At 46.5% G+C, this 26,662-nt stretch overlaps 1 protein-coding gene across 4 annotated transcripts in view; it reads right to left on the bottom strand.

Annotated features, from left to right (window-relative positions):
* Positions 1-9,452: 9,452 nt before the first annotated feature.
* LOC143981547 (immunoglobulin superfamily member 10-like) overlaps positions 9,453-26,662 on the bottom strand; it is a 492,232-nt gene continuing 475,022 nt past the window's right edge. Inside the window, exons 5-8 of one of the 4 annotated variants that reach the window (XM_077479485.1) lie at positions 20,900-21,229; positions 16,255-16,482; positions 11,319-11,582; positions 9,453-9,826 (exon numbers count right to left, since the gene is read on the bottom strand). In XM_077479485.1, coding sequence (XP_077335611.1) covers positions 9,801-9,826; positions 11,319-11,582; positions 16,255-16,482; positions 20,900-21,229 — 848 coding nt within the window. In that variant the 3' untranslated portion in view covers positions 9,453-9,800. The remainder of the gene's footprint in view (positions 9,827-11,318; positions 11,583-16,254; positions 16,483-20,899; positions 21,230-26,662) is intronic. The other 3 variants (XM_077479487.1, XM_077479486.1, XM_077479488.1) reach the window with 3 other exon arrangements.

A 26,662-nucleotide genomic window follows, 5' to 3' on the forward strand; every position in this document is an offset into this window, starting at 1 on the left:
CGTTTTGCACCTAGTGTTGCAAATCTCTTCATGGCTTTATGGGAAGAGGAGACTATTTTTAGAAATAGACCCACACCATGTTACCAAATGTTACCAACGGTATATAGATGATCTGATTATGGTATGGGAAGGAGACCTATTGAGCCTTAAGATGTTTATGTCTAGGCTTAATGGTAACACCAAGAATATTAAACTCACTTGGAATGCTGACCCTTTTAATATAACTTTTTTGGATTTAGAGATTTTTAAGGAGGGCTCATGTTTTAAATCTAAAAATGATTTCAAACCGACAGACAGGAATGGATACATACCATTGGACAGTTGTCACCATCGGTCTTGGTTATGTAACATCCCTAGGGGCCAGTTCATTCGGCTGAGGCACAATTGCTCTCGTGCAGAGGACTATTGCACACAGGCTAATGTTCTGGCCAAACGTTTTTTACAGAAGGGGTATAACCCAGAAATAATTGATGGTCAGAGATTAAGTGTAGGTAACTTGGATAGAGCTACCCTAGTCGCTAATCCTCCCAATAACAGTGATGACCACCGCAGAAAGTCTAATAATAATGAGTTCCGGATGATTTTGGATTAAATATTCAATATAAAAAATTTGAAAAAATGATTGTCAAACACTGGGATATCCTCAAGAAAGACCGTATTTTGGGCCCAGTCTTACCATCTCGTCCGAGGTTTATCTATAAGAAAGCTCCTACGCTGAGGAACATACTGGCCCCTAGTGTAGTAGATCCCCCGGTAATTAAAGAGAATAGGATCTTTTCTTTTCTTACTGGTTTTTATGGGTGTGGAAAATGCCCCTCATGTAAACAGTGTAAGCATAATAAGAAGAGACGAAAGGAATTTATGGCTTCCACTACAGGAAGAACCTATCAAATGAAAAATCTCATAACCAGCAATAATGAAGGAGTAGTTTACATGCTGGAGTGTGATTGCGGTCTCCAATACATAGGGAGGACCTCTAGGTCTCTTGGAGTCCGGGTCGCTGAGCATTGTAACAATATCAAAAAGGGTTTACGCTCCCATAATGTCTCCAAACACTTTAGAAATGTTCATGATAGGGACCCCCGATGCCTTAAGTTTTGGGGCTTGGAAAAAGTTAAGAAGCACTGGAGGGGAGGCAATTTTATTCGTATCTTAAGTCAGCGTGAATCTTTTTGGATCCACGAGACTCGGGTTCTTACCCCGGGAGGATTAAATGTTAATTTTGATTTGAACTGTTTTATTTCTGACAAATTAATTTTTTGTAATTTTTTTTTTCCGACAGCGGGTGAATTGTCCAATTTAGGAATTTTTTATGAATTTTCATATTGTTCCAATCATTTTATTATGAAAAAAATATATAAATATTTAATTGATTAATATATATACACATATTTTTTATTAACATGTTTTAATATATCATTTTGGTAGTAAAATATAAGGACAGCATTTTTTTTTTTATTAGGTACTGTTGTTACCATTGCCCTTGTTTTGTTCCTTTTATATTAATTGATATTAATAATTATTTGTGGTTCACTGTGTATGAAGGCTTGTTTAAGTCCCCATGTGAAAAGCAGCATCATTCTGGCATCTCAGTATAGCTGGCTTCCACTTCCGGTTGCCGCTGTGCTATAGCGTCCAGGATAACCATGGTAACCAGTGCACTGTTTAAATGTGAAGGGTGACGCCGTTAAGCTCCACCCACCGCTGACAAAGTCCTGATAGGACGTAATGTACGTACGGGGGGAGGAGCTTATTCGCGGGCGTCACCTGCCGTCCAGTCTGTTTCTGTTTGATATTTCATTCTCCGCTGTGTGCGCTGCTTTTGGGCTCATGGTTCCATATACTGTATATATGTGAGATTAGTACATTCAGGTCATATGAGTCCATTAACCACTTACAGACCGGACCATTTTGCTGACTTAAGACCAAACCACTTTTTGCGATTCGGCACTGCGTCGCTTTAACTGACAATTGTGCGGTCGTGCGACGTGGCTCCCAAACACAATTGACATCCTTTTTTTTTCCCCCACAAATAGAGCTTTCTTTTGGTGGTATTTGATCACCCCTGCAGTTTTCATTTTTTGCGCTATAAACAAAAATATAGCGACAATTTTGAAAAAAATTCATTATTTTTTGCTTTTTGTTATAATAAATATCCCCCAAAAATATATAAAAAAAAAATTTTCCCTCAGTTTAGGCCAATACGTATTCTTCTATATATTTTTGGTAAAAAAAAAAAATAGCAATAATCGATTATTGATTGGTTTATGTAAAAGTTAAAGCGTTTACAAAATAGGCGACTGATAGTTCTAATGTGTGTCTTCTAGGCCAGGCTTGGGGTCAGGACTCTTCTAACTTTACTGACCTCATTTGGGACCTTTCAGTGGAGAAAAAGAAAGTGTCTTCCCTGTACATTGATCACACATGGAGATTTTTTGGGTAAAAGTAGAACCAATCAGATCTCTGCATTCTATAATTCTTCTACTGAATGTGTAATGTCCTGTCTAGCCTGTCCTTGTGGTCTCCTGGATGTGGGGCACAATTAGGGCTCTTCATAGCCGATTTGGTGAACACCGCCGACTGATTGAAGAAGGTTGTTGTAAATATTGTGTGCCCAGAAATTGTACAGAAAAGCACAATAGATGGACAGATGGACTTGTAGTGTGGGGGATGGGGGCCATACCAAAAAGTCATTCCCCTGCAGAGCGTTATAAAAAACGATGTGATGAGAGACCTTCTGGATTTTTCTCCTCAATATCCTATCACTGATGGGTCTTACTGAAGAAATTTGGATGAATTCTATAATATCATATCATTTACAGGCCACCGTCTCACAATGTATGGAGTAGGGATGAGCCGAACACCCCCCGGTTCCGTTCGCATCAGAACTTTTGAACGGACCGCAAATTTGTACGAACTTTAGAACCCCATTGAAGTCTATGGGACTCCAAAGTTCGAAATTAAAAGTGCTAATTTTAATGGCTAATATGCAAGATATTGTCCTAAAAAGGGTTTGGGGACCTGGCTCCTGCCCCAGGGGACATGGGTCAATGCCTAAAATGTTTTAAAAATGGCCGTTTTGGCGGGAGCACTGATTTTAATGATGATTAAAGTTAAAAGAAAGTGAAAAATTTCTTTAAATATCGTGCCTGGGGGGTGTCTGTAGTATGCCTGTGAAGTGCCACGTGGTTCCCGTATTTAGAACAGTCCCTTCACAAAATGACATTTAACGGAAAAAAAGTCATTTAAAACTGCTTGCGTTTTTAATGTTATATCTGGTTCCGACAATATGGTTGAAAATCATTGAAAAAAATGGCATGGGTAGCCCCCCTGCCCATTACCAGCCCCTTTGGGTCTTGTACGGATATTAAGGGGAACCCCGTACCCATATAAAAAAAAGGAAAGACGTGGGGCCCCCAGGCCCTATATTCTCAGAACAGCAGCATACAGGCGGTGCAAACAAGACAGGGACTGTGTAGGTTTGTTGTGTTCAGTAGAATCTGTTTGTAATTTTGAACTGGTACATTTTTAAAGTGTAGCTCCAGTCAAAAAATCTATTTTTAAGCTTTTTGGAAAACATAGGGAAGGGTTATCACCCCGGTATAATTTGTTTTGCCGTCCGTCTTTTTTCATCTCACTTTCTGTTGTCTCCTTCCATTTGCAAGTAGGAGATGTTTGTAAGTTGAATGTTTGAAAGTAGGGGCCTGCCCTATATGCTCTGCAGAAATGGCGGAACAAGGTGTTGGTTTTGCCACAACATTGTAAGCCCTCAAAGTGACTCTTGGTGGGTGCTGGCGCATCCTGGTGTGAACGATTATTACATGCCATTGTTGAACAGTGGTAGAAAAATTGGGCCTTTGGTGGTTGTGGTGCTGGTGCCACAACACTATAAGTCCTCACAGTTACTCTCAGTGGGCACAGGAACGGGCCCTGTTGTGAAATATTATATCAAGAATTGTAATTACATGTCCCTGTTAAACAGGGGCTGAAAAATTGGGCCTTAGGCACTGGTGCTACAACACTGCAACCTCTCCCATATACTCTAGTTGTGGTGCAGAAATGAGCCCTGCTGCAAAGCATTGCATCAAAAATTGTAATTAAATGTCCCTGTTAAACAGGGGCTGAAAAATTGGGCCTTAGGCACTGGTGCTGGTGCCACGACACTGCAACCTCTCCCATATACTCTAGTTGTGGTGCAGGAATGAGCCCTGCTGCAAAGCATTGCATCAAAAATTGTAATTAAAGGCCCCTGTTAAACAGGGGCTGAAAAATTGGGCTGGTGGCATCACCCAGAACCAAAAATGTTCTTCCAACATATCAGCGGAGGAGGAAGATGATAGACAATCAACATAACAGGACAGTCACTCAGCATCAGCATAGGCAGTCTTGAAGGGATGTGATATTTCAAAAAATATATATATATTTGGTTACATCAGCTTCGGGTGCTTGGTAGCTGTGGGTGATCCAAGACTGATTCATCTTTATGAAGGTCAGTTGAACAACCGAGTCGGTGGACAGGCGCACCCTGTGATCGGTAACAAAGCCACCAGCAGCACTGAAGGTGCGTTCCGAAAGAACGCTGGATGCAGGACAGGCCAGTAGCTCAATTGCATACTGTGCAAGCTCTAGCCAGTGATCCATCCTCAAGACCCAGTAAGGCAGAGGATTTTCGGTGGGAAAGGTGTCCAAGTCTGACCTTGCCCCTAGGTATTCCTGCACCATGTAAATCAGACGCTGGCGATGGTTGCTGGAACCGATCATACCTTGGGGCTGTGGACTAAAAAATTGTCTGAATGCATCAGTCAGACGGCCACCTTCTCCACCGCTCCTTCTGACCGATGTCTCAGCAACACGTCCAGGACCAGGAGTTTGTAACCTCCCAGTCTCTGGGAACGCGTTGCATAGGCCTTTCTGCAAGGCCTCCCGGAGATGTCTCATCTTCTGCTCCCTCTGCGATGGCAAGATAAGGTCGGCAACCTTACCCTTGTACCGTGGATCAAGGAGAGTGGCCAGCCAGTAATGGTCCCTCTCCTTGATCTGAAGAATACGAGGATCCTTCCGCAAGCTTTGCAGGATCAAGGAGGCCATGCAGCGTAGGTTAGCTGAGGCAATCGGTCTGGAGTCCTCTGGGTCACTAAGGACAACATGATCAGCAGCTACCTCCTCCCAGCCACGTACAAGTCCACGGGTTTCTTGGGACTGTAAATCATCCCTACATGACTGCTGCTGCTGCTGAGTGCCAGCCTCCACCTCCATGCTGACACAATCATCCTCCTCCTCTTCCCCCTCCTCCTCTTCCTGTGTGATGGGTGTGACTGCAGGAACACTGTCTGGATAAAGGGGGCCTTGAGAGGCAAGGAAGTCCTCCTCTTCCTGTTTCTGTTCTGCCTCAAGTGCCCTGTCCATTATTCCATGCAGCGTATGCTCCAACAGGTGGACAAGAGGTACAGTGTCACTGATGCATGCACTGTCACTGCTCACCATCCTCGTGGCCTCCTCAAATGTTGTCTGGACAGTGCATGCATCCCTGATCATGCCCCACTTGCGTGGTGAGAAAAAAACGAGCTCCCCTGACCCTGTCCTGGTGCCGTAGTTGCACAGGTACTAATTGATGGCCCTCTGCTGCGTGTGCAGCTTCTGCAGCATGGTCAACGTTGAGTTCCACCTGGTGGGCATGTCACATATAAGGCAGTTCTTGGGCAGGTTTAACTCCTTTTGGAGCTCAGCCAGCCGAGCACAGGCATTAAATGGTCAGCAGAAATGCACGCAGACTTTCCTGGCCTGCTTCAGGACATCCTGTAAGCCCAGGTACCTGCCCAAGAACCACTGCACATCCAGGTTAAGGATGTGAGCCACACAGGGAACATGGGTCAGTTGTCCCTGTCGGAGGGCGGAGAGGAGGTTGGTGCCATTGTCACAAACCACCATTCCTGGCTTAAGCTGGCGTGGTGTCAACCACCTCTCGGCCTGCCCCTGCAGAGCTGACAAAATATCTGCCCCAGTGTGGCTCCTGTCCCCCAAACAAACCAGCGCAAGCACGGCATGGCATTGTTTTGCCTGCGTACTTGCGTAGCCCCTTGAACGCCTACGGAGCACCGCTGGTTCTGAGGACAGAGCACTGGAAGAGGCCATGGAGGAAGAAGAAGAGGAGGGGGTGGAGGAGAGAGGTGTGTCACAACCAATAGTAGCATTTTGGAGGTGTGGTGGCGGAACAACCTCCAACACTACTGCACCTTGTCCTGCATCCTTCCCAGCTGCCAGAAGAGTGACCCAATGGGCCATGAAAGACAGGTAACGTCCCCGTCCATGCCTGCTGGACCATGAGTCAGCGGTAATATGCACCTTACCGCTGACCGCCCTGTCCAGCGAGGCAAGGACATTGCCTTCCACATGCCGATAGAGAGCCGAAATCGCCTTCCGTGAGAAAAAGTGGCGTTTGGGGACCTGCCACTGAGGAACCGCACATTGCACAAACTCACGGAAGGTGGCCGAGCCTACTAACTGAAAAGGCAGCAGTTGAAGTGCTAGCAATTTAGCCAAGCTAGCATTCAACCGCTGGGCATGTGGATGGCTGGGAGTGAACTTCTTTCGACGGTCCAGCAGCTGGGGCAGGGAAATTTGCCTGCTATAATCGGACGTGGGTGTACTGCTAGCAGAGTGCCCACAAGCACTTGGCTGTGACACACCTAATTCTACACCTTCATTCCTCTCAGAGCAGGTTTCAGAGAGGACTGAAGGTCTAGTGGGGTTGGAGATCCCAGCTGATGAGGAGCAAGGAGAGGTCTGCTTTGTTCTTTGGTGTGGGTCTTTGAGGTACGCTTGCCAACGAGCTGCATGGCAGGTCAACATATGTCTGGTCAAACATGTGGTGCCCAAGCGGCTGATGTTTTGGCCACGCAAGATACGCTTGAGACACATGTTGCAACTAGCAGAGGTGCGATCTGATGCACTCGTCTCAAAAAAGGCCCACACCAAAGAACTTTTAGAATAACGCGCAGAGGCAGCATCCTGCACAGGCGGAGCTCTGCGGTGTGATTCAGTCGGTGTGCTGCCCCTAAGCTGGCCCCCGGAGGGCATCCTGCCTTGTTGGACATGTGCCTCCTCCTGCTCCTCCTTCCTAACAGGCACCCACGTGGAGTCAGTGCCCTCATCATCCCCTCCCTCTTCATCGCTGAAGCAAACCTGGCAGTATGCTGCAGCTTGTGGAACATGACTGCCAGATTGCTGTCCTTCTTGAGCATCCCCTCTCTCTGCGCTAACGCTACTGCCTTCCTCTAGCTGAGTATCATCATCAGAGCCTACAAAACACTGGGCATCCTCCTGGAGCATGTACCCAACACTGTGCTCAAAGAGTTCAGGGGACTCCTCAAGAGGACGTGGTGGGTCTAGGGAAGGAGTCACTGATGATGACATTGAGAGGAGGGAAGACGATGCGTTGGCAGCTGCTTTGCTAGTACCCTGAGCCTGGGTGAGAGAGGATGAGGAGGATGAAGAGGGCTTGGTCATCCACTCTACCAAGTCTTTGGCATGATGCTGCTCAACACGTCCAGCTGCCGAAAAGAAGGACAAGCGTGTCCCATGGCCACATGCTGATGATGATGATGCACCGTGTCCACGACCAGCACTGTTGTCTCTAGACACAGAGCCTGCTTGCCCTCTTTTATTGGCTCATGCCTGTCTGCCTCTCCTTGTTGGCCTTCCAGACATGGTAATGGCCTGAAGGGAGATGGGAAAACCAGCAATTGGGTAGTGTATATTGTGCTGGAGGCACACACAACATCCACTAACTCCTGCAGATGGCTCAATTAGAGAAGAGCTATATAGGTGGATAATGGTGTATACTGCGGTCAGGGTACGCAGACAACACCCACAATCTCCTACAACTGACTGAAAGCTCTATTACAGAAGAACAATATAGCTAGCTATATAGGTGGATATAATGGTGTATACTGCGGTCAGGGCACGCAGACAACACCCACAAACTCCAGCAGATTGCTAAAAGCTCAATTACAGAAGAGCAAGAATGCTAAATCGTCCGATAACGAACGGTGTATACTGTGTTGAAGGTACTTAGAGAACACCCACTAACTCCTACAGACGCCAACACACTACACAAGGCCGCCGCACTGGCGGCCTTATATAGTGTGGGGCGTGTACTACACAGCCTGAGCTATGATTGGCCACAGGCATCCTGCCTGTGGCCAATCATGCCTCTCCTCGCTGCCGTCACTGTGATAGGCCAAGCATTGCGGGCCACAGTGCATGCTTGGCCAATCATGAGCCAGCAATGCACTGTGATGGCGCAGTGCATTGTGGGCCATGAGCGCCACAGGAATTTGGCGCGAACGGCCCATAACGTTCGGTATTCGCCGAACGTGCGAACATCAAACTCATCCCTAATCAGCAGTGAGCATTCTGGTGTTTGCTAGGTAATCCAAGAGGAAGCCACCTCTGACCTCACCTGCTCAACTGAACTTTCTGAAAGGAATACATGTGGAGGTGGTGAACTACAAGACCCAGTGAGCCAAATCACTGCCTGAACACACAAAACATGGAAGGAGAGAGTGCCAACACCTGCCTAATGAAGGTATATACAGTCATTTATACTGCCAGTAATACACAGTCATTTATACTGCCAGTGACCTTTGCCAGTAATACACAGTCATTTATACTGCACCTTTTTATCCCAGCACCAAGGGAACCCACACTCCTCAGGAGATTTACTGCCTCTATGGGGGGTCTTCTGATAAGGGAGAGGCTGAACCCGAACAGGATGGATGGTGAAAAAATAAATAAATAAAAACAAAATAAAAATAAATAAACTTTAAAAGGTGTCCGGAGCGAGGACGAAAAAAGAACACTGGTGTGGGCAGACAGCCGCCCTTTATGGGATAGGAAAAAGGTGGTCCTGGAGGGTTCAGAGGGGGCAGAGCTGACCCATAGTAGGTTGACATGGGGTGGTCCAGGAAATCACATTATGGGAAGATTAGAAAAGTAGAAAAAAGAAAAGCAGAAATGAATGAAGTATACATAGCTCCCAACTGTCCCTGATTTGGAGGGAGTGTCCCTCTGCCCCCCTCATTTGTCCCTCATTTTGGTCTAGTCTGTATAATGGTAAAAAAAATGTATTATTTAAAAACGTGTTTCCCAGAGCTAAAACTTTCATCCAAATTCTGAATTGCTGCATTTGTAAATTCCAAAAGCCAATATAAAGGAATAGTAGTGGTAAAAAAAAAGAACTTGTGGATTTAATTAATCATTTTTTTTTGTATAATTTTCCTTTAAGGGGGTGTGTCCTATGGCCACATACTTTTGCTGATACAATATCTAAAAGAAACGTTGGGACTTTATATGAAGCACAGCTAAGAATGTAAAAATAGAAACCACATGATTAAGGATGCCAAAAAGCATATACATTAAATAAAATAAAAAATCAATAATAAATAAAATAATAAAATTCAAAAATCTTTAATAATTTGTTATACATGATAATAACACAATTGATAACCAATCTATAAGTAAAAGAATATTGATACATGATAGTAAAATTATACTAGTTCATGAACAGCATGATTAGATTAATAACATAATTCAAAACCAGTCTATAAATAGTAAAAACCTGGTAGCACGGTAAAGCGATTATGCTGATTCATAAACACAACCATAGCAATAATAATCAATTGATAAACATTAGCAAAAAAATAAGTTGATATCACTTATTGCGGCATCTCAAGATTACGTGATTAATAGATGTAGCATAAGGCTAGGGCTCTACGCGTTTCTTGGGGGAGTCCCATTCATCAGGAGCAGTCGCATACATAATCATCTATAATAATAAAATAATATAAAGGGTTAACAGGGTGAACAATCACTGGACACCGAGGAAAACAAAAGCAAAAGTACAAGTGTATACATAACGTATAACACTCTTACCAGAGAATACAGGCTAGTAATAAGACAATAGTATTAGAGGTTGCGGACGCCATGGGGAAGTCATACCTCCCACGGGAGCTGAGGCAACATAAACACGGCCACATCAAGGCCCGGGGATGCAGCATGTGGAGCGATAGTGACGTTGTGATTCACAGTTGGTAATAAGATAAGAGAATAAATGATGCTGTATGTGTACCAGTCCCATAAGATGTACTGTAAGAAATAATAAAAAGTAAAAAAAATCTATAAAAATGAAATGTAAAAGTGTGATTATGTTAAGTGCAAAAAAGGGCTGTTCTTGGGCAGAACCTGCCCAAGCCAAGTGAGGGCTATAGTGTGACAGCCCAAACGAATGTCAGGAGAAATAAAAAATGAATGAAAAAATAAGAATGTATATTTGCCTTAGATCTCGAAAGGAGATCATGGGAGCCGGTGTGTGTGTGTATCTCAAAATCAAAGTGAGGTGTGTGCTCCACCAGCATGCAGTCCCAATGGCCAAGGATAACCGCAGTATGCCGCCAACGCCACGCTGCGTTATGAAACAGAGGGAAGGAAGGCGGAGCCACCACCCGGGCGCACAGTGTCACTCAACAGTTGGCGCTCAAAGTCCTCCCTCATGTCAAAACCTGATAGACAAACAAGCACAGCAGCGCGCGGCGCCATGACAACGCCGCACATGGATGCCCGACCTCATGTGACGCCACACACTCGGTGCACGGGCGTAGCGTTGATGTGTGGGTGGCACTGCCCACCACCCCAACCAAGGGGGGAGGCAGAGGGAGGGGCCATACCAAACATCGCAGCTCCCGAGGAGGCAGAACCCAGGAGTCCACAAAACAAAACACAAAACTAATAGCAAAAAATCCAAAATGTGCAGCAAAAGTCTCCCTGCAATAGTGAAACCTCAATATAGTTAATACAATTAATAGACTGTATGCTACCTTAGCTAGCGTGCTTCCATCCCTGAATCATGTCGTCAAAAAAGGGGGGAAAGGGGGATTTGGGACTTTGTATGAGACAATGAATGGATACGTTCCTCTACCTCCATCCCTAATGTATATACAATATCTAAAAGAAAAGTTGGGACTTTATATGAAGCACAGCTAAGAATGTAAAAATATAAACCACATGAATACGTTGGGAAGTTGGGAAGTTGCTCCTTCACTTTCTTTTGCTAACCAAAGCCCTCCCCTTCCTGTAAAAATATAACTTATTCTGCTCCCCGCTCAAAGCCTGCCCCCTACAACTACTGACCTATCCTGTGCCCTTAACTAGGTCCTAACAAGCCCCTTTTAACCCCTGTCATGCAGGCCCAACGTCTAGTGCATTCTTTCTTTTCACTCCGGGCCTTTCTAAAGGGAAGGGAAAGGTCACACGTCACTCACCTGGACAAGCGTCTTGTGTCTGATTGGTGGATCTCTCACTTATGTTGTTCTTTGCTGAACATCTGATATTCCAGAAATCGGGTGGTGACACAGGAGGCACAGTGACACGGACTGTCCGCTCTGAGCTGGTGACATCATATATCCCCAATCCTCCACTCACAGTCAGGTAGATGGAGGGGTCAGTCCCGTTCTCCACCCAGCAGAAGATCTCAGTGCTGTCATTCTGGAGACACCTCACATCCAGAACTGGATCTGATACCGGAACTGAGAGACACAGAGATGGGGAGATCTGTAACATTGTACTATAATGAAATATGATTTCCCCTGTAATACCCCGTCCACCCCAATCCATTATAGTCATAAAAAGTCACAGAATTCCTGAAATATCTTTGCTGCAGAAACTTTTATTGCAAGATACTAAATGGGCCAATTATGTGATCGGGATTCCTAGGCTTTGGTTGATCTCTAAAGGAGGAGACCATCAGCCCAAAAAAATCTACTCCTTCCTGGGGGGCGTGCCCAACCATGAAGCAAGGTGGCTGCTTAACCACCCAGCTCTGCTCAGCCCCGGGACAAACAGCTGCTCCCAGGACTTACCAGCAGCAGCTCCCTCTCCCTGATGCACCGAAGGGGAGCCCTCATCCTCAGCGAATGGACGGTATGTCCAAGAGGAAATACCTCAGCCTCCACAAGCTGCGCCACCTCACTGAATATTTCCCACATGCTGGCCATGCAATCATCCAAAGATGGCGCCGGTGTGGCACCTTGTGATCCCTCCTAGGACACAGGCATCATGCAGGGACCTGCAGACAACTCGGAGCCCATGAAAAATCTCACATCAGAGCCCACCTCTCCCCAGCAATCACCTTCAGATAGAGGTAAGCGGGCTGCACTGTCCCCAGCACTTTCCCCTGCTAAGGAACCACTGCTTAAGAAGCAGCACTGGGATGTCCAGACACGCACAAACCCTGAGGAAATCCCTCAGACTGCCTAGCAGTCCTCCCTGCCAGTGACCAGCCAGCATCTGAGCACACACTAAGGCCGCGTACACACGCGGGGACTGTTCGCTCAACTTTGTCCGCTGAACAGTGTTTCGGCAGACAGTCCGCTCGTGTGTGGGCTTTCAGCGGACAGTTTCAGCGGACAGTCTGCTGAACAAAGTTTTTCGGAAATTCCGAAAAACTGTCCGCTGAAACTTTGTTTCAGCGAACAGTCCCCTCGTGTGTAGGCTTGTTCGTCAAACTAAGTTCCGCGCATGCTCAGAAAGGATTTACACGCCGAAGTTTGCATTGCAGTGTATAGGACGTCGTTTTCTAGTCCCGTCGTACGTGCCGTTCACGTCATCGCGCACGGTTTCAGCGGACTGTTCGTTCGTCGTGTGTGGGCAAGTCCGTCCATGCTAATTTTGAGCGGACTGTCCGCTGAAACTGTTTGACGGACAAAGTTGAGCGAACAGTCCCCGCGTGTGTACGCGGCCTTAAGCTCATTCTGCTTTCTTTGCAAAGAGACTTTCATAATGAACTGCGCTCCTCTATATCTACCTTAGAAAAAGAAATGATCGGGTAGAGGAATGCACGACCGACCTGGAAAAAGTGGTGACAGAACATAGCTCAGTTTATAACAAAATGGTGGATGCCTATGACCATCACACCAAAGAAATCAGATTCCTCCAAGTGATAGTGGCTGATTTAGAGGATCGCTCCACGAGGAATAATATCACATTTAAGGGCATACTAGAAACTGTTAATATTAGAACTAATTATTTAACTACATCAGCTATTCCTCCTGCTCGTCGCTCCCTCCGCATGTTAAACAGACAGCCAGGGGTGCAGGAAGAGATGCACATGGGCCGAACAACAGGACCCAGTCACAAGTGCGACTGCAGCGACCCTTATAGTTCCTGCCACTGGCTCCCTATCCCCACCACTGAACTTTATAGGAGAGTATAGTATACTTGTAGTTTGTTTGTCTTTACCTTGATCAATATTGGTTTTGGCAATACTGTAAAAATATATCTTCACAATAAAATTCTCCTTTGTTGGTGTCCTCCTTATTACCCATTAGAGAGATTTCCCCTCATTTCCTATCATGGTGACCACACAGAAAGTGAATAGAAATCCTCTCAATATGGAGCAAGACAGCAATAAAAAACTGCCAGAAGTTCTAACTCTACTTATCTTTGTTATAATAGTTTATAAAAGGTCTTAGCTGGAATTGGGCTTCATCTACAAATGTTCTGGTAGATTTATTGGGGGAAAAATAGAAGGTCTCACAATTATAAATTGTGAGATTATGAAGCAGCTCATTCTGGTGTCCTCCTCACATTATGTACGTGTATGACCTCTTCTACTGAATGTTGGGTCTCTGTTTAGGTTTTTATCTCTGTCCCTCTGCATCAAAACTGTATTTTATATTAGGACTTGTTCTGTGGTGTGGTCAGTGGTGAAGGGTTGGTTGCCAGTGTTCAGGGTTCCCTCCTAGGTAGGGGTGACACAAGTCCAAAACCACTCAAGCTATCCTGCCTGGAAGCTATCAAAGCTGACAACAAATCATAGGTGTTGGAGGCTTTGCCCACCCCACAACTGCATGTATGCAATGTATGCTGGTACGCAAGTCCAAGACGGATCAGTTGGGAAAAGGGATCAAGGTAATTTTGGGGAGTGTGCCTGGCCTGGCAGTATGCCCGGTCAAGGTTATACGGGAGTGGTCGGTTTTACGGCCTCCTGGTAGTGGTCCTTTGTTGATTCATGAAACTGGTTTGCCGTTGTCACAATATCAGTTTGTGGTGATCTTCAAGAAGTGCTTGGAAATGGGGGTTATCAGTTGGTGACTATGCGTCCCATTCTTTCAGAATTGGGGCGGCAACGGAGGCCTCATGCTGGGGTTTGAGTGATGAAATACTACAGCAGATTGGGCGATGGGAGTCTCATCGTTTCAGGTTGTATGTATGTCCGCCCCACCTCCTGTAGGGGGAGAAAGGGTAGGGGGAGTCCTGTCACGGACACTGGCTGCAAGGACCCTTTTCTGTCCAAATTCACCCTGTTTTTAGATATTGATATATTAATCTTTCTTTTGTTACATTTTTGTGAGACTGTTCTCTTGAATGTTAATTTTGAACAATACACAATCCTTAAAAGAGCTAATCACACTGACCTCCGGAGACGGACTGTCTGGTCACCTAGGCTGCCTTAAGTGCTGGCTTAATTAACATGTTAATTGTGTAATTGTTTTTTAAGTTGTTGCTATAGGGGAGGGGGGAGTATCCATGAGCAGCCCTACTTCATTATCTACCCCTTGTGTAAAATGTGTATAAAAGGCACTGGATTCTGTCCAATAAAGGATTCAAGATTCTACAAGCTATTTTCGGCTAGACTTGTATACAGTGCAGCTATGATAATATATCTCTCTGATAGTCAGATTGGAGGAAGCGGGATGTACTGACGGAAGCACTCAATCGGAGCGTGGGATCGGATCCGTCACAAGTCCTATATGGTGTTTGTCATGTGTATGTTTTGTGTGCCATTCCTATGTACACTGGGGGGAAAGGAGTGCATTGGTCAGACCAGAGGGCCGTCAGTTGGGTTTCTCCAGGGAAGAGGCCAGGGTGAGGTGGATTGTCATTCCGGGTATGCTATGGTCCATAGTTATCCTGGAAATACAATGGTACGCTCACTTGGACAGACCACCAGATGTGTTATTATTACATGTTGGGTGGCAACGACCGTTGCCTTCAGACTTCAAGGGAGCCGATTAGGGACGTCAAGTGGGATTTCCTTCGACTCTGATTGGCCTTTCCTGATACGGTCAGAATCTGGTCGGATATCAACGGGAGGGCAACATGGCGGGGGGCCCCGTCAGTGGGCCGCATCAATAAAACAAGGATAAAGGTCAACAAGGCTGTGGCGAAGTTTGTGGTCAGGAACGGAGGGAGGGTGGCCTGGCATCTGGAATTAGAGGGGGACAATGGCATTTATTTGAGGGGAGATGGGGTTCACCTGTCAGCGGTGGGAATAGATATGTGGTTCCTGGGGCTCCAGGAAGGTCTCCAGTGGGCTTTGCGGCTGTGGCGGGTTGCCCATGTGTAAGAGATCACTGGTGGGCATCTGTGGCAGGGGTCTCTGGTTCCTGAAGGTCAGAATGGTGGTGGTAGATATATGTATATGGATATATACTATCTGGTGTGGTATGGGTTGGGACCTATCTCGGGATGGGTGCCTTTCCCTAATTGGTAATTGGACTATCGGTCATCGAGCTGAAGGTTCAAGAAGGAGGTATGTTGTTAGAAATATTTGTTATATATATATATATATATATATTAATAAAAGTTGTTTTTGATACAGTTATGGTTCGGATTTATTAAAGGGGTCTTTGTTGGCCATTTAATCCAGAACGTGTCAAGTGTTTAATTAGATTTAGTAAGTTAAAGTGGTTGTAAACCCTTACAAACCACTTTGACCTACAGGTAAACCTAGATTAAGGCTTACCTGTAGGTCCAAGAAATATTTCCTAAACCTACACTGTTTAGGAGATATTTACTAAAAGACAGTGACAGCTGTCTACGGCGCACGCGGCACAGTGGTGTGCAGGCGCACTATCGCCGTTAGCGGCATGCATAGTAGCACATTATGCTTTACCTTTGCAGGGAGACAAAGAGGAAGTAAACCCATCGGGGATAACTTCCTCTTTAAGTTATTATTTTAATGGGGTGGTTTTGGTATGGTTATATAGCTGGGCACCGAACATCTCAGCACTACACCAGTCAAGTAACAAGTAATGAAAGAGTACAATGTGTTGTAATCAGAGCAATGCCCGGTTTTGTTCCCATCACACACCATTGGCGGTGTTATAATCTGGTCTGCTGGTGTGAATGAGCCGGTATTGTGTCAGTGTTAGGATGGATATATAAACTCCAGAGAGGTGTCGGTCTCTCACTCACCTGGACAGGAGATGTTGATGGATCTACTTAGATTATTGATCTGATTGGTGACATCACAGTGGAGGGTTCCGGAGACCGGAGGAGGAAGAGTTACCCGGCGGTGTGAGGAGACGGATCTTCCATCCAAACTCCAGGAATAGCGCGGATCTGATCCTTTCACCGAACATTCGGCCTCTGCGCTTCCATCCGGGAGACAGGAGGAGGTCACAGCGATGTCAGAGAGGGGGACTGGGGGAACAGAATTCCAGGATATGATTGGTCAGACTAACGACATGGAAAGTGAGACTTATCACAATGGTCCTATAGGAATATGGAGGCTGCCAAGGTGACCCTCTCCTTCTTAAAGTACCAGTTACCTGGGTGTCATACTGGTCCTCTGACTACAAGAGTCACTGACATGAAATGAATATATTGTTTGTGAATTGCTTGTTCTGGATCTGAGACTCACAACCTACAGATACAGAAACCAGAGATAGCCAGGAATGTAGCATTTTCAGGAGCCCCCGTATTTCTAACCGTTATGGCCTGTACACATGGTCAGACATTCCGACCACAAAATGTTGCATACACACGGTCGGACAAAGTTGACGGAAAATCAGATCATTCGGAACGAAGGTGACGTTCATAACATACGATGGGACTACATAGAGGCCAGTAGCCAATAGCTTTGGTCTCGTAATTTGATCTGAGCATGCGTGGCACTTCTCTAGAAACGATCAGAAAAGGTCCGATTGGATTTTCTTTTTCGGAAAATTTGAGATCCTACTCCGACGGAAAAAGCCCGATAGGGTCCACACACGATCAAACCTGTTAGTTAACCTGTTAGTGGCGTTACGTACCCAAAAGAATAAACATTAAAAGTGAGAAGTTACACACACTGCAGCTGCTGGCTTTTAATAAATGGACACTTACCTGTCCCGGAGTCCAGTGATGACGACACCCGGATGTTTCCATCAGCTGTTGGGTGCTCCACCATCATTGTGGGTAAGGGAACCCGGCAGGGTAGCCTTTTAACTTCACGCCGGAAACCCGACTGCACATGTGCGAGGCCCCCGCTCCTCTCCCCTTTTGGCCCGGGGCCAGGGGAGGAGGAGGGAGCCCCGCAGTGACATCACAGCTCCGTGACAGGGACTCCCGGAAGTGGAAAAGGATAGCGGATACCTTATCCCTCCCCCCATTTCCCCATCAAAAGGTGCAAATTGTGGCACCGGAGGGGGAGGAATAAGATGAGCAGAAGTTCCACTTTTGGGTAGAACCCCGCTTTAATAACCATTATTAGATTATACATACACAGCTACTGTACCCATCATACACAGCTACTGTACCCATCATGCACAGCCACTGTACCCATCATACACAGCTACTGTACCCATCATACACAGCCACTGTACCCATCATACACAGCTACTGTACCCATCATACACAGCTACTCTACCCATCATACACAGCTACTGTACCCATCATACACAGCTACTGTACCCATCATACACAGCTACTGTACCCATCATACACAGCTACTGTACCCATCATACACAGCCACTGTACCCATCATACACAGCTACTGTACCCATCGAACACAGCTACTGTAACCATCATACACAGCTACTCTACCCATCATATACAGCTACTCTACCCATCATATACAGCTACTGTGCCCATCATACACAGCTACTGTACCCATCAATTTCCGCCACTGTGCCATCAAACACAGCCACTGTACCCATCATACACAGCTACTCTACCCATCATACACAGCTACTGTACCCATCATACACAGCCACTGTACCCATCATACACAGCTACTCTACCCATCATATACAGCTACTGTACCCATCATACACAGCTACTGTACCCATCAATTTCCGCCACTGTGCCATCAAACACAGCCACTGTACCCATCATACACAGCTACTCTACCCATCATACACAGCCACTGTACCCATCATACACAGCCACTGTACCCATCATACACAGCTACTCTACCCATCATATACAGCTACTCTACCCATCATACACAGCCACTGTACCCATCATACACAGCTACTGTACCCATCATGCACAGCCACTGTACCCATCATACACAGCTACTGTACCCATCATACACAGCCACTGTACCCATCATACACAGCTACTGTACCCATCATACACAGCTACTCTACCCATCATACACAGCTACTGTACCCATCATACACAGCTACTGTACCCATCATACACAGCTACTGTACCCATCATACACAGCCACTGTACCCATCATACACAGCTACTGTACCCATCATACACAGCTACTGTACCCATCATACACAGCTACTCTACCCATCATACACAGCTACTGTACCCATCATACACAGCTACTGTACCCATCATACACAGCCACTGTACCCATCATACACAGCTACTGTACCCATCGAACACAGCTACTGTAACCATCATATACAGCTACTCTACCCATCATATACAGCTACTGTGCCCATCATACACAGCTACTGTACCCATCAATTTCCGCCACTGTGCCATCAAACACAGCCACTGTACCCATCATACACAGCTACTCTACCCATCATACACAGCTACTGTACCCATCATACACAGCCACTGTACCCATCATACACAGCTACTCTACCCATCATACACAGCTACTGTACCCATCATACACAGCTACTGTACCCATCAAACACAGCCACTGTACCCATCATACACAGCTACTGTACCCATCAAACACAGCCACTGTACCCATCATACACAGCTACTGTGCCCATCATACACAGCTACTGTACCCAACATACACAGCTACTCTACCCATCATACACAGCTACTGTACCCATCATACACAGCTACTGTACCCATCAAACACAGCCACTGTACCCATCATACACAGCCACTGTACCCATCAAACACAGCCACTGTACCCATCATACACAGCTACTGTACCCATCATACACAGCTACTGTACCCATCATACACAGCTACTGTGCCCATCATACACAGCTACTGTACCCAACATACACAGCTACTCTACCCATCATACACAGCTACTGTACCCATCATACACAGCTACTGTACCCATCATACACAGCTACTGTACCCATCATACACAGCTACTGCACCCATCATACACAGCTACTGTGCCCATCATACACAGCCACTGTACCCATCATACACAGCCACTGTACCCATCATACACAGCTACTGTACCCATCATACACAGCCACTGTACCCATCATACACAGCTACTGTACCCATCATACACAGCTACTGTACCCATCATACACAGCTACTCTACCCATCATACACAGCTACTGTAACCATCATACACAGCTACTCTACCCATCATACACAGCTACTCTACCCATCATACACAGCTACTGTACCCACTGGTCCACAGGAAAAACTGACAGGTGGACCTGATTGCAAATCTTGGGTGAAAAATTCTTAAAGGGGAGTGATTTGGGGGTGGTAAAAATGCACCTTGGCTGTGTGTTTTTACTGTCCCTACCCCCATCACATGTGTAAAGTAGCATCTCAGTATGTGCTCATGGTCATTATGATGATCGGGGCACAGCGGGTTCTCTATGGCTCTGTCAGTGTAACATGCTGTGTGGTGTTGTGTTATAGTCTGTAACACACAGAACAGCCATATATTAAGAATGTCACCACCACACAGCATGAGACACTGACAGAGCCACAATGGGGAGTCGGGGGACTGAGCCTCAGCCTGTGTGATGTGTCAGTGTGTGCGATGTGTGATGTGTCAGTGTGTGCGATGTGTAATGTGCAATGTGTGATGTGTAAGTGCATGCGATGTGATGTGTGTAATGTGTAATGTGTGATGTGTGATGTGTCAGAGTGTGAGATATGATGTGCGATGTGTAGTGTGATGTGTGATGTGTGGTGTGTGATGTGTGACGTGTGATGTGTGGTGTGATGTGTGATGTGTGATGTGTGACGTGTGCTGTGTGGTGTGTGATGTGTGCTGTGTGGTGTGTGATGTGTGGTGTGTGATGTGTGATGTGTGATGTGTGCTGTGTGATGTGTGATGTGTGATGTGTGCTGTGTGATGTGTGATGTGTGATGTGTGGTGTGTGATGTGTGATGTGATGTGTGATGTGTGATGTGTGATGTGTGGTGTGTGATGTGTGGTGTGTGATGTGTGATGTGTGATGTGTGATGTGTGATGTGATGTGTGATGTGTGACGTGTGCTGTGTGGTGTGTGATGTGTGATGTGTGGTGTGTGTCGGGATTACTTTCTCTTTCAGTCTCTCCTTCAGGCGGCAGCAGCGCGGCACTTACTGAGGGAAGGGAGCCGCATTACAATTGAATCCATCCGCCCAGGAAAGCACACAGGGAGCACAATGTACACAGATGCAGAGCGGGGATTGTATACCTCCACCCGAAAATGGAGAAAAAGTCCCTCTTCTTCTCTCACCTCCTGGACCCCTCTATTATCCTGATGGGGCCCAGGAAGGTTATATATTCCTCACCAATCACGTAGCTGCAGGTTAATAAAGTTATTTAGCAAATTTGATTTTTTTAGCTAGAAATCTGCTCAGCCCCCCTGCTGGCTGGGCCCGGTACAACAGGGCTGGTTGTACTTCCCTATCAGCGGCCCTGCTGCTAGGACTGGGGGTGGGGGTTGGATGGACTTACCTTCTACATGGATGAAGTAATCATCTCTCTGTATAAGGGGTTCTGTAGAGTTCTCTATATACACACGGTATCTCCCGTCATTCTCCGGAGTCACATTGGATATGATCAGACTTCCATTCTCTGATATCCTTGTATTGGGGAAATATCTGACATCAGACGGATCACAATTCTTGTGTTCAGCTATTTTCTTCCAGTCTACAGGAGATTTCTCATATGTCCAGATAATCTCATCACATTCCCATCTATCTGTAGGGTTGAGGGTGAGATGACGTCTGATGGGGATGAGAAGGTCAGATCCCGGCCGGGTGAATATTTCCTCCGGGACTTTTCCTGTACAGACAGAATACAGATCCCAGTCAGGTCACAGTGTACTCCCCTCCCCCCTCATATAACATATATCCCTCTATGAGGATCCCAGAAATATTCAGATTCCATCTATCAGAGTCCTCCGGGTCTTCCTGGGATTCCTCTGTTTTCTTCCCATCTCAGATCATTGAGGAATCTCCTCTGACACCCCTATACTCTCCATTATTCTACCAATAAATCATCAATGAATAGACAATCATTCCTCCCCCCATTTCCCCTGCTGGAGTAAATTGGAGCGTCCTTTATTTGGCCTTCCTCTGGATCCTCTGTAGGTATAGGATTGTGTAGATGGGATTGGAGGATTTCTTCTCTTTTATTGGTGGAACTGGATGGACTTTATGAAGAGATGATAAATAGAGAATGTATTACATATATAATGCAGTCAGGTAAGATAATCCCTGACCTTCCAGTAGATGATGGTGGGCGTCCATCCATACATGGACAAGGACAATGGACATGTGGAGGACAATAAATGTCTTCTCTGGATATTTTGTATTATTTGGTCTAAGGCTAGACATACATTTTCAATTTTCGGTTCTTCTTCCACAGATTGAAGGAAAGAAAATCGCTTGATTCCCCATCAGCACAGTCAGTGTTGATGGGAAGAATCCCTCTTGTGGAGTCATTGTGTTCTGAGAGTGGAAGGTTTCCCCGCCATCAGAATACAATGATCAGTGCTGGAGGCTATAGCTACCGGCAGTGATTGTACAGAAAAAGAACACGACGGGCTGGTTGTTCTGAAGTCATCCGATGGACCAACTTCAGTACAATCAGTCTGCCCTTGGATGGCTTGAATTTCAAACTGGCATGCAGACAATCCTGTATCCTATATGTGGGGTCCTGACCTCTCATACAATTATCATTATCATAAGAAGAGAAGACACAACAGTCACATCAGAAAATGGAAACCCAACAACCTTCTGAGATAAGAAAGAGGGGCGCCCCCTATCACAAGGTGTAGGAAGGGGCCCAGATAGCCAATCAGCTGCAAGTTTGAAGATGACTTGACAAGCTATTGCCAGACTTGCCGGACTTCACAAGTTTGTTGTACAATTGTAGGGAATCCACATTACAAGAGCCGTGCTATAGACTTGTGGGGACTTGTGGGGCTCTTGCTATAGACTCACCACTTCTGTCGGACCCACTGATTGGCTCCTGCTGTGTCCAATAACAGTGGGCGTGGCCTCCAGTGGCGCACGCTCCCCAGACCAGGAAGAAGAAATCATGAACAGGTAAGTGATTTTGCCGCCCTGCCGCAGTAGATGTACGCGGGGCGCTCCTTACCCGCTCTAGACTGCGGATTATATAGACAGGAATATTATCCGCCATCTATGATTGGAAATCATTTCCTGTCCTCTGAGAATAAACACCATGAAGGGGAAATATTGTGTTTTATTTTATTATGATCAGGACTAAAAAATAAAACCTGTTATGTAAATCTATCATTTCTGTATATATTTCATATTCTCTATTCAGTCAGTAGGCGGAGCTTATTTGTTTTCTGCCCCTCCCACCTGCTCTGTTTAAATGTCTCTGTGCCCATCCCCCGATCTCTCCTCCCCTGGATAGGTGACCCTCCCCATCTCTGCTCTCCTGTGATTGGCTGACCCCATTCTTCACAGTACAGGTGATGTTCCAGGGCCCCGGGGACCCCACAATGGCTGTAATGTAGACAATCATTTCCATTGATCAGGTTCAATATATACACAGCATGCCCCTCCCCCACCCTTACCTATAATCAGGTGTGCAGACATCTTCCTGGAGACTGGAGGAGATAGATTGTGTCTGTGTGCACCCCTCCCCCAACACTAAATCCCCCCACTAACATCACACCCATTTTCTTCAGTCATGTGACCCCCATACACAGCGCTGTACAATCTTCTGGACTTACCTTCTACATGGACGGTGTAATCATCTCCCTGTATAAAGTGTCCTCTAGAGTTCTCTATATACACACGGTATCTCCCGTCATTCTCCGGAGTCACATTGGATATGATCAGACTTCCATCCTCTGATATCCTTGTATTGGGGAAATATCTGAGATCAGACGGATCACAATTTTTGTGTTCAGCTATTCTCTCCCAGTATCTAGGAAATTTCTCATAACTCCAGATAATCCGGTCACATCTCCTTGTATCTGTAGGGTTGAGGGTGAGATGATGTGTGATGGGGATGAGAAGGTCAGATCCCGGCCGGGTGAATATTTCCTGGATTTTTCCTGTACAGACAGAATACAGATCCCAGTCAGGTCACAGTGTACTCCCCTCCCCCCCCCTCATATAACATATATCCCTCTATGAGGATCCCAGAAATATTCAGATTCCATCTATCAGAGTCCTCCGGGTCTTCCTGGGATTCCTCTGTTTTCTTCCCATCTCAGATCATTGAGGAATCTCCTCTGACACCCCTATACTCTCCATTATTCTACCAATAAATCATCAATGAATAGACAATCATTCCTCCCCCCATTTCCTCTGCTGGAGTAAATTGGAGCGTCCTTTATTTGGCCTTCCTCTGGATCCTCTGTAGGTATAGGATTGTGTAGATGGGATTGGAGGATTTCTTCTCTTTTATCATCGCTCCCAAATGTCCCGGATTTTGAGGGACTGTCCCTGATTTGGAGCAATGTCCCTCTGTCCCTCTTTCCTCCTCATTTTGGTCTGATCTATAGAGTTGTATATAAAATGTACTTTCCTGGTGCATTATGACATCATACATATGGGTTGTGACTCCGCCCCCACAACCTGATAGGTCTGGTTAACTATAAATCAAAGACAGACCCGGCTCACAGCATTCACTTTTTATTCTCACCTGATCAGGGCTGGAATCGCGAGGTATCCATTATCAAATGTCGCTCCAGCTAGGGTTGCCACCTGTCCGGGATTCTCCCACACAGTCCGTTTTTTTACATCCCCTGCCTGGGTTTCTGACTGCCCGTCACCCAGACACCAGCCACCAGGGCATCCCTTAAAAATACTTATAATACCCCCATAAAAGCTTAATCAGAATTTAGGATCCATAACATGTATTAGAATGTCACATATCTTTACACATATGTAACTGTCTGGATGGAAACAGCCCTAATTACAAGGGACCTGTTTCTCTCTGTGGAGGGATACAGAACCTCCTGACTGCATTTCCCGATGCTCTGCTTCTAGTCCCGGCTACTGGAGCCCTGCCCAGACTGTTCACTGTTCACAGACTGATCTAGTGGAGAGAGCTGTGAGTGTGTGGGCGGGCAGAGGGAGGAGCTGTGAGTGTGTGGGCGGGCAGAGGGAGGAGCTGTGAGTGTGCAGGTGGGCAGAGGGAGGAGCTGTGAGTGTGTGGGTGGGCAGAGGGAGGAGGTGTGAGTGTGTGGGTGGGCAGAGGGAGGAGGTGTGAGTGTGTGGGTGGGCAGAGGGAGGAGCTATGAGTGTGTGGGCGGGGAAGAGGGAGGAGCTGTGAGTGTGTGGGCGGGTAGAGGGAGGAGCTGTGTGTTTGTGGGCGGGCAGAGGAAGGAGCTGTGAGTGTGTGGGTGGGCAGAGGAAGGAGCTGTGAGTGTGTGGGTGGGCAGAGGGAGGAGGTGTGAGTGTGTGGGCGGGCAGAGGGAGGAGCTGTGAGTGTGTGGGTGGGCAGAGGAAGGAGCTGTGAGTGTGTGGGTGGGCAGAGGGAGGAGCTGTGAGTGTGTGGGTGGGCAGAGGGAGGAGGTGTGAGTGTGTGGGTGGGCAGAGGAAGGAGCTGTGAGTGTGTGGGTGGGCAGAGGGAGGAGCTGTGAGTGTGTGGGTGGGCAGAGTGAGGAGCTGTGAGTGTGTGGGTGGGCAGAGGAAGGAGCTGTGAGTGTGTGGGTGGGCAGAGGGAGGAGCTGTGAGTGTGTGGGCGGGCAGAGGGAGGAGCTGTGAGTGTTTGGGCAGGCAAAGGGAGGAGCTACATGGAGTGGGAGGAGGGGACAGCAGGACAGAGAGTGGAGGAGAGAAGCTGCCCATTACCAGACTACATATGGAAGTATTCTTCTCATTAAGGAAAATTGTTGCCCATACCTACCATCATTTTCCTTTCCTGGATCCTCCCCATGTCAGCCTACTATGGGTCAGCTCCGCCCCCTCTGACCCCTCCAGGACCACCTTTTTCCTAGCCCATAAAGGGCGGCTGGGTGCCCACACCTGTGTTTAAAAAATACCCGCCTTGCGACAGATAAACTGGGTGGGAATCCTCCGGCTGACATGGGGAGGATCCAGGAAAGGAAAATTCCGGTAAGTATGGGCAACAATTTTCCTTATTCCTGGACCTCCCCATGTCAGCCTACTATGGGATGTAGCAGCTTTCTAAAAAGGGAGGGAAGACAAAAAATAAGCCAAACCCTCAATGTTACTCAAATTTTTAATGGACAACAGCCGCCATATTAACCATAGAGCCAAATGTCTCCTCGGGCGGGAAAGCCAATTAAGCCTGTAATGCCTAATAAAAGGCGTTGGGCACGCTCCAGTCTGCTGCTCTGCAAACTACCTCAGGGGTGACCTTTGTGTATGCTTCCCAGGATGCTGCCATACCCTTCATGGAATGTGCTTTGATCTCTGAAGGAGGAGGAAGGCACAGAGTTCTGTATGCAATATGCATGGTCTTTGACAAATCTGGAAGAAAAAACTCTGGATGTTGCCGGCATACCCTTTTAGGCCCCATTGGGAAAAAAACTACAGCTGATCTGCTTTTAGACCATTTCAGGTAGGCTGAAACCGCAGAGCCCAGGTCTAACCTACTCCACCCATCATCACCTGTATCTGCCGGAAAGGCTGGGAGAATGACCTCCCAGTTCATATGAAATCATATGGCAACCTTAGGTAGTAAGCTTGGAATCGGCCTAAGGACTATCATGTCTGGGAGCACCAAACAATATGGTTCTTTAGATGAGAAGGCGCACAACTCGGAGACCCTTCTGGCCCAGGCAACAGCTAGTAAAAAACAAAAAACTGTTAAAAGAAATAATGAACAAGAGAAAGGTTGATCAAATGGAGGAACCAGCGATGTTCCCAAGACTAGTGTTAAGTCCTCTTTTTGAAAAAACTATTTCAATGGAGGTCTGATTTCTATGGATGCCCCTAAAAATCAGATCACCAACGGATGTAGAGAATATCTAGTACACGACATAGCCAACAAAGTGGGGATTTGACCCTTCAGGGAATTATAAGCTAACCCTTAGAGACCACTCTGCAGAAACTCCAAAATGGTAGACACTGAAGGAGATCCAAGGTCCCAACCCCTTTCTGTAGTATTCCAGATCTGGTGATAGGTTACATTTGTGGACCTCTTACGAGCCTGTAATAATGTCTCCACTACACCACCTGAGAGACCCAAGCCAGTTAAAGCCTCCCTCTCATTTTCAAGTTATTAACTTCATCCTCCTGCAGTTCGGGTGTCAGGCCC

This window comes from Lithobates pipiens, unplaced genomic scaffold, assembly GCF_037356315.1.
Source record: "Lithobates pipiens isolate NorthernLeopardFrog02 unplaced genomic scaffold, aLitPip1_a1.2 Scaffold_16, whole genome shotgun sequence".
NCBI lineage: Eukaryota > Metazoa > Chordata > Amphibia > Anura > Ranidae > Lithobates > Lithobates pipiens.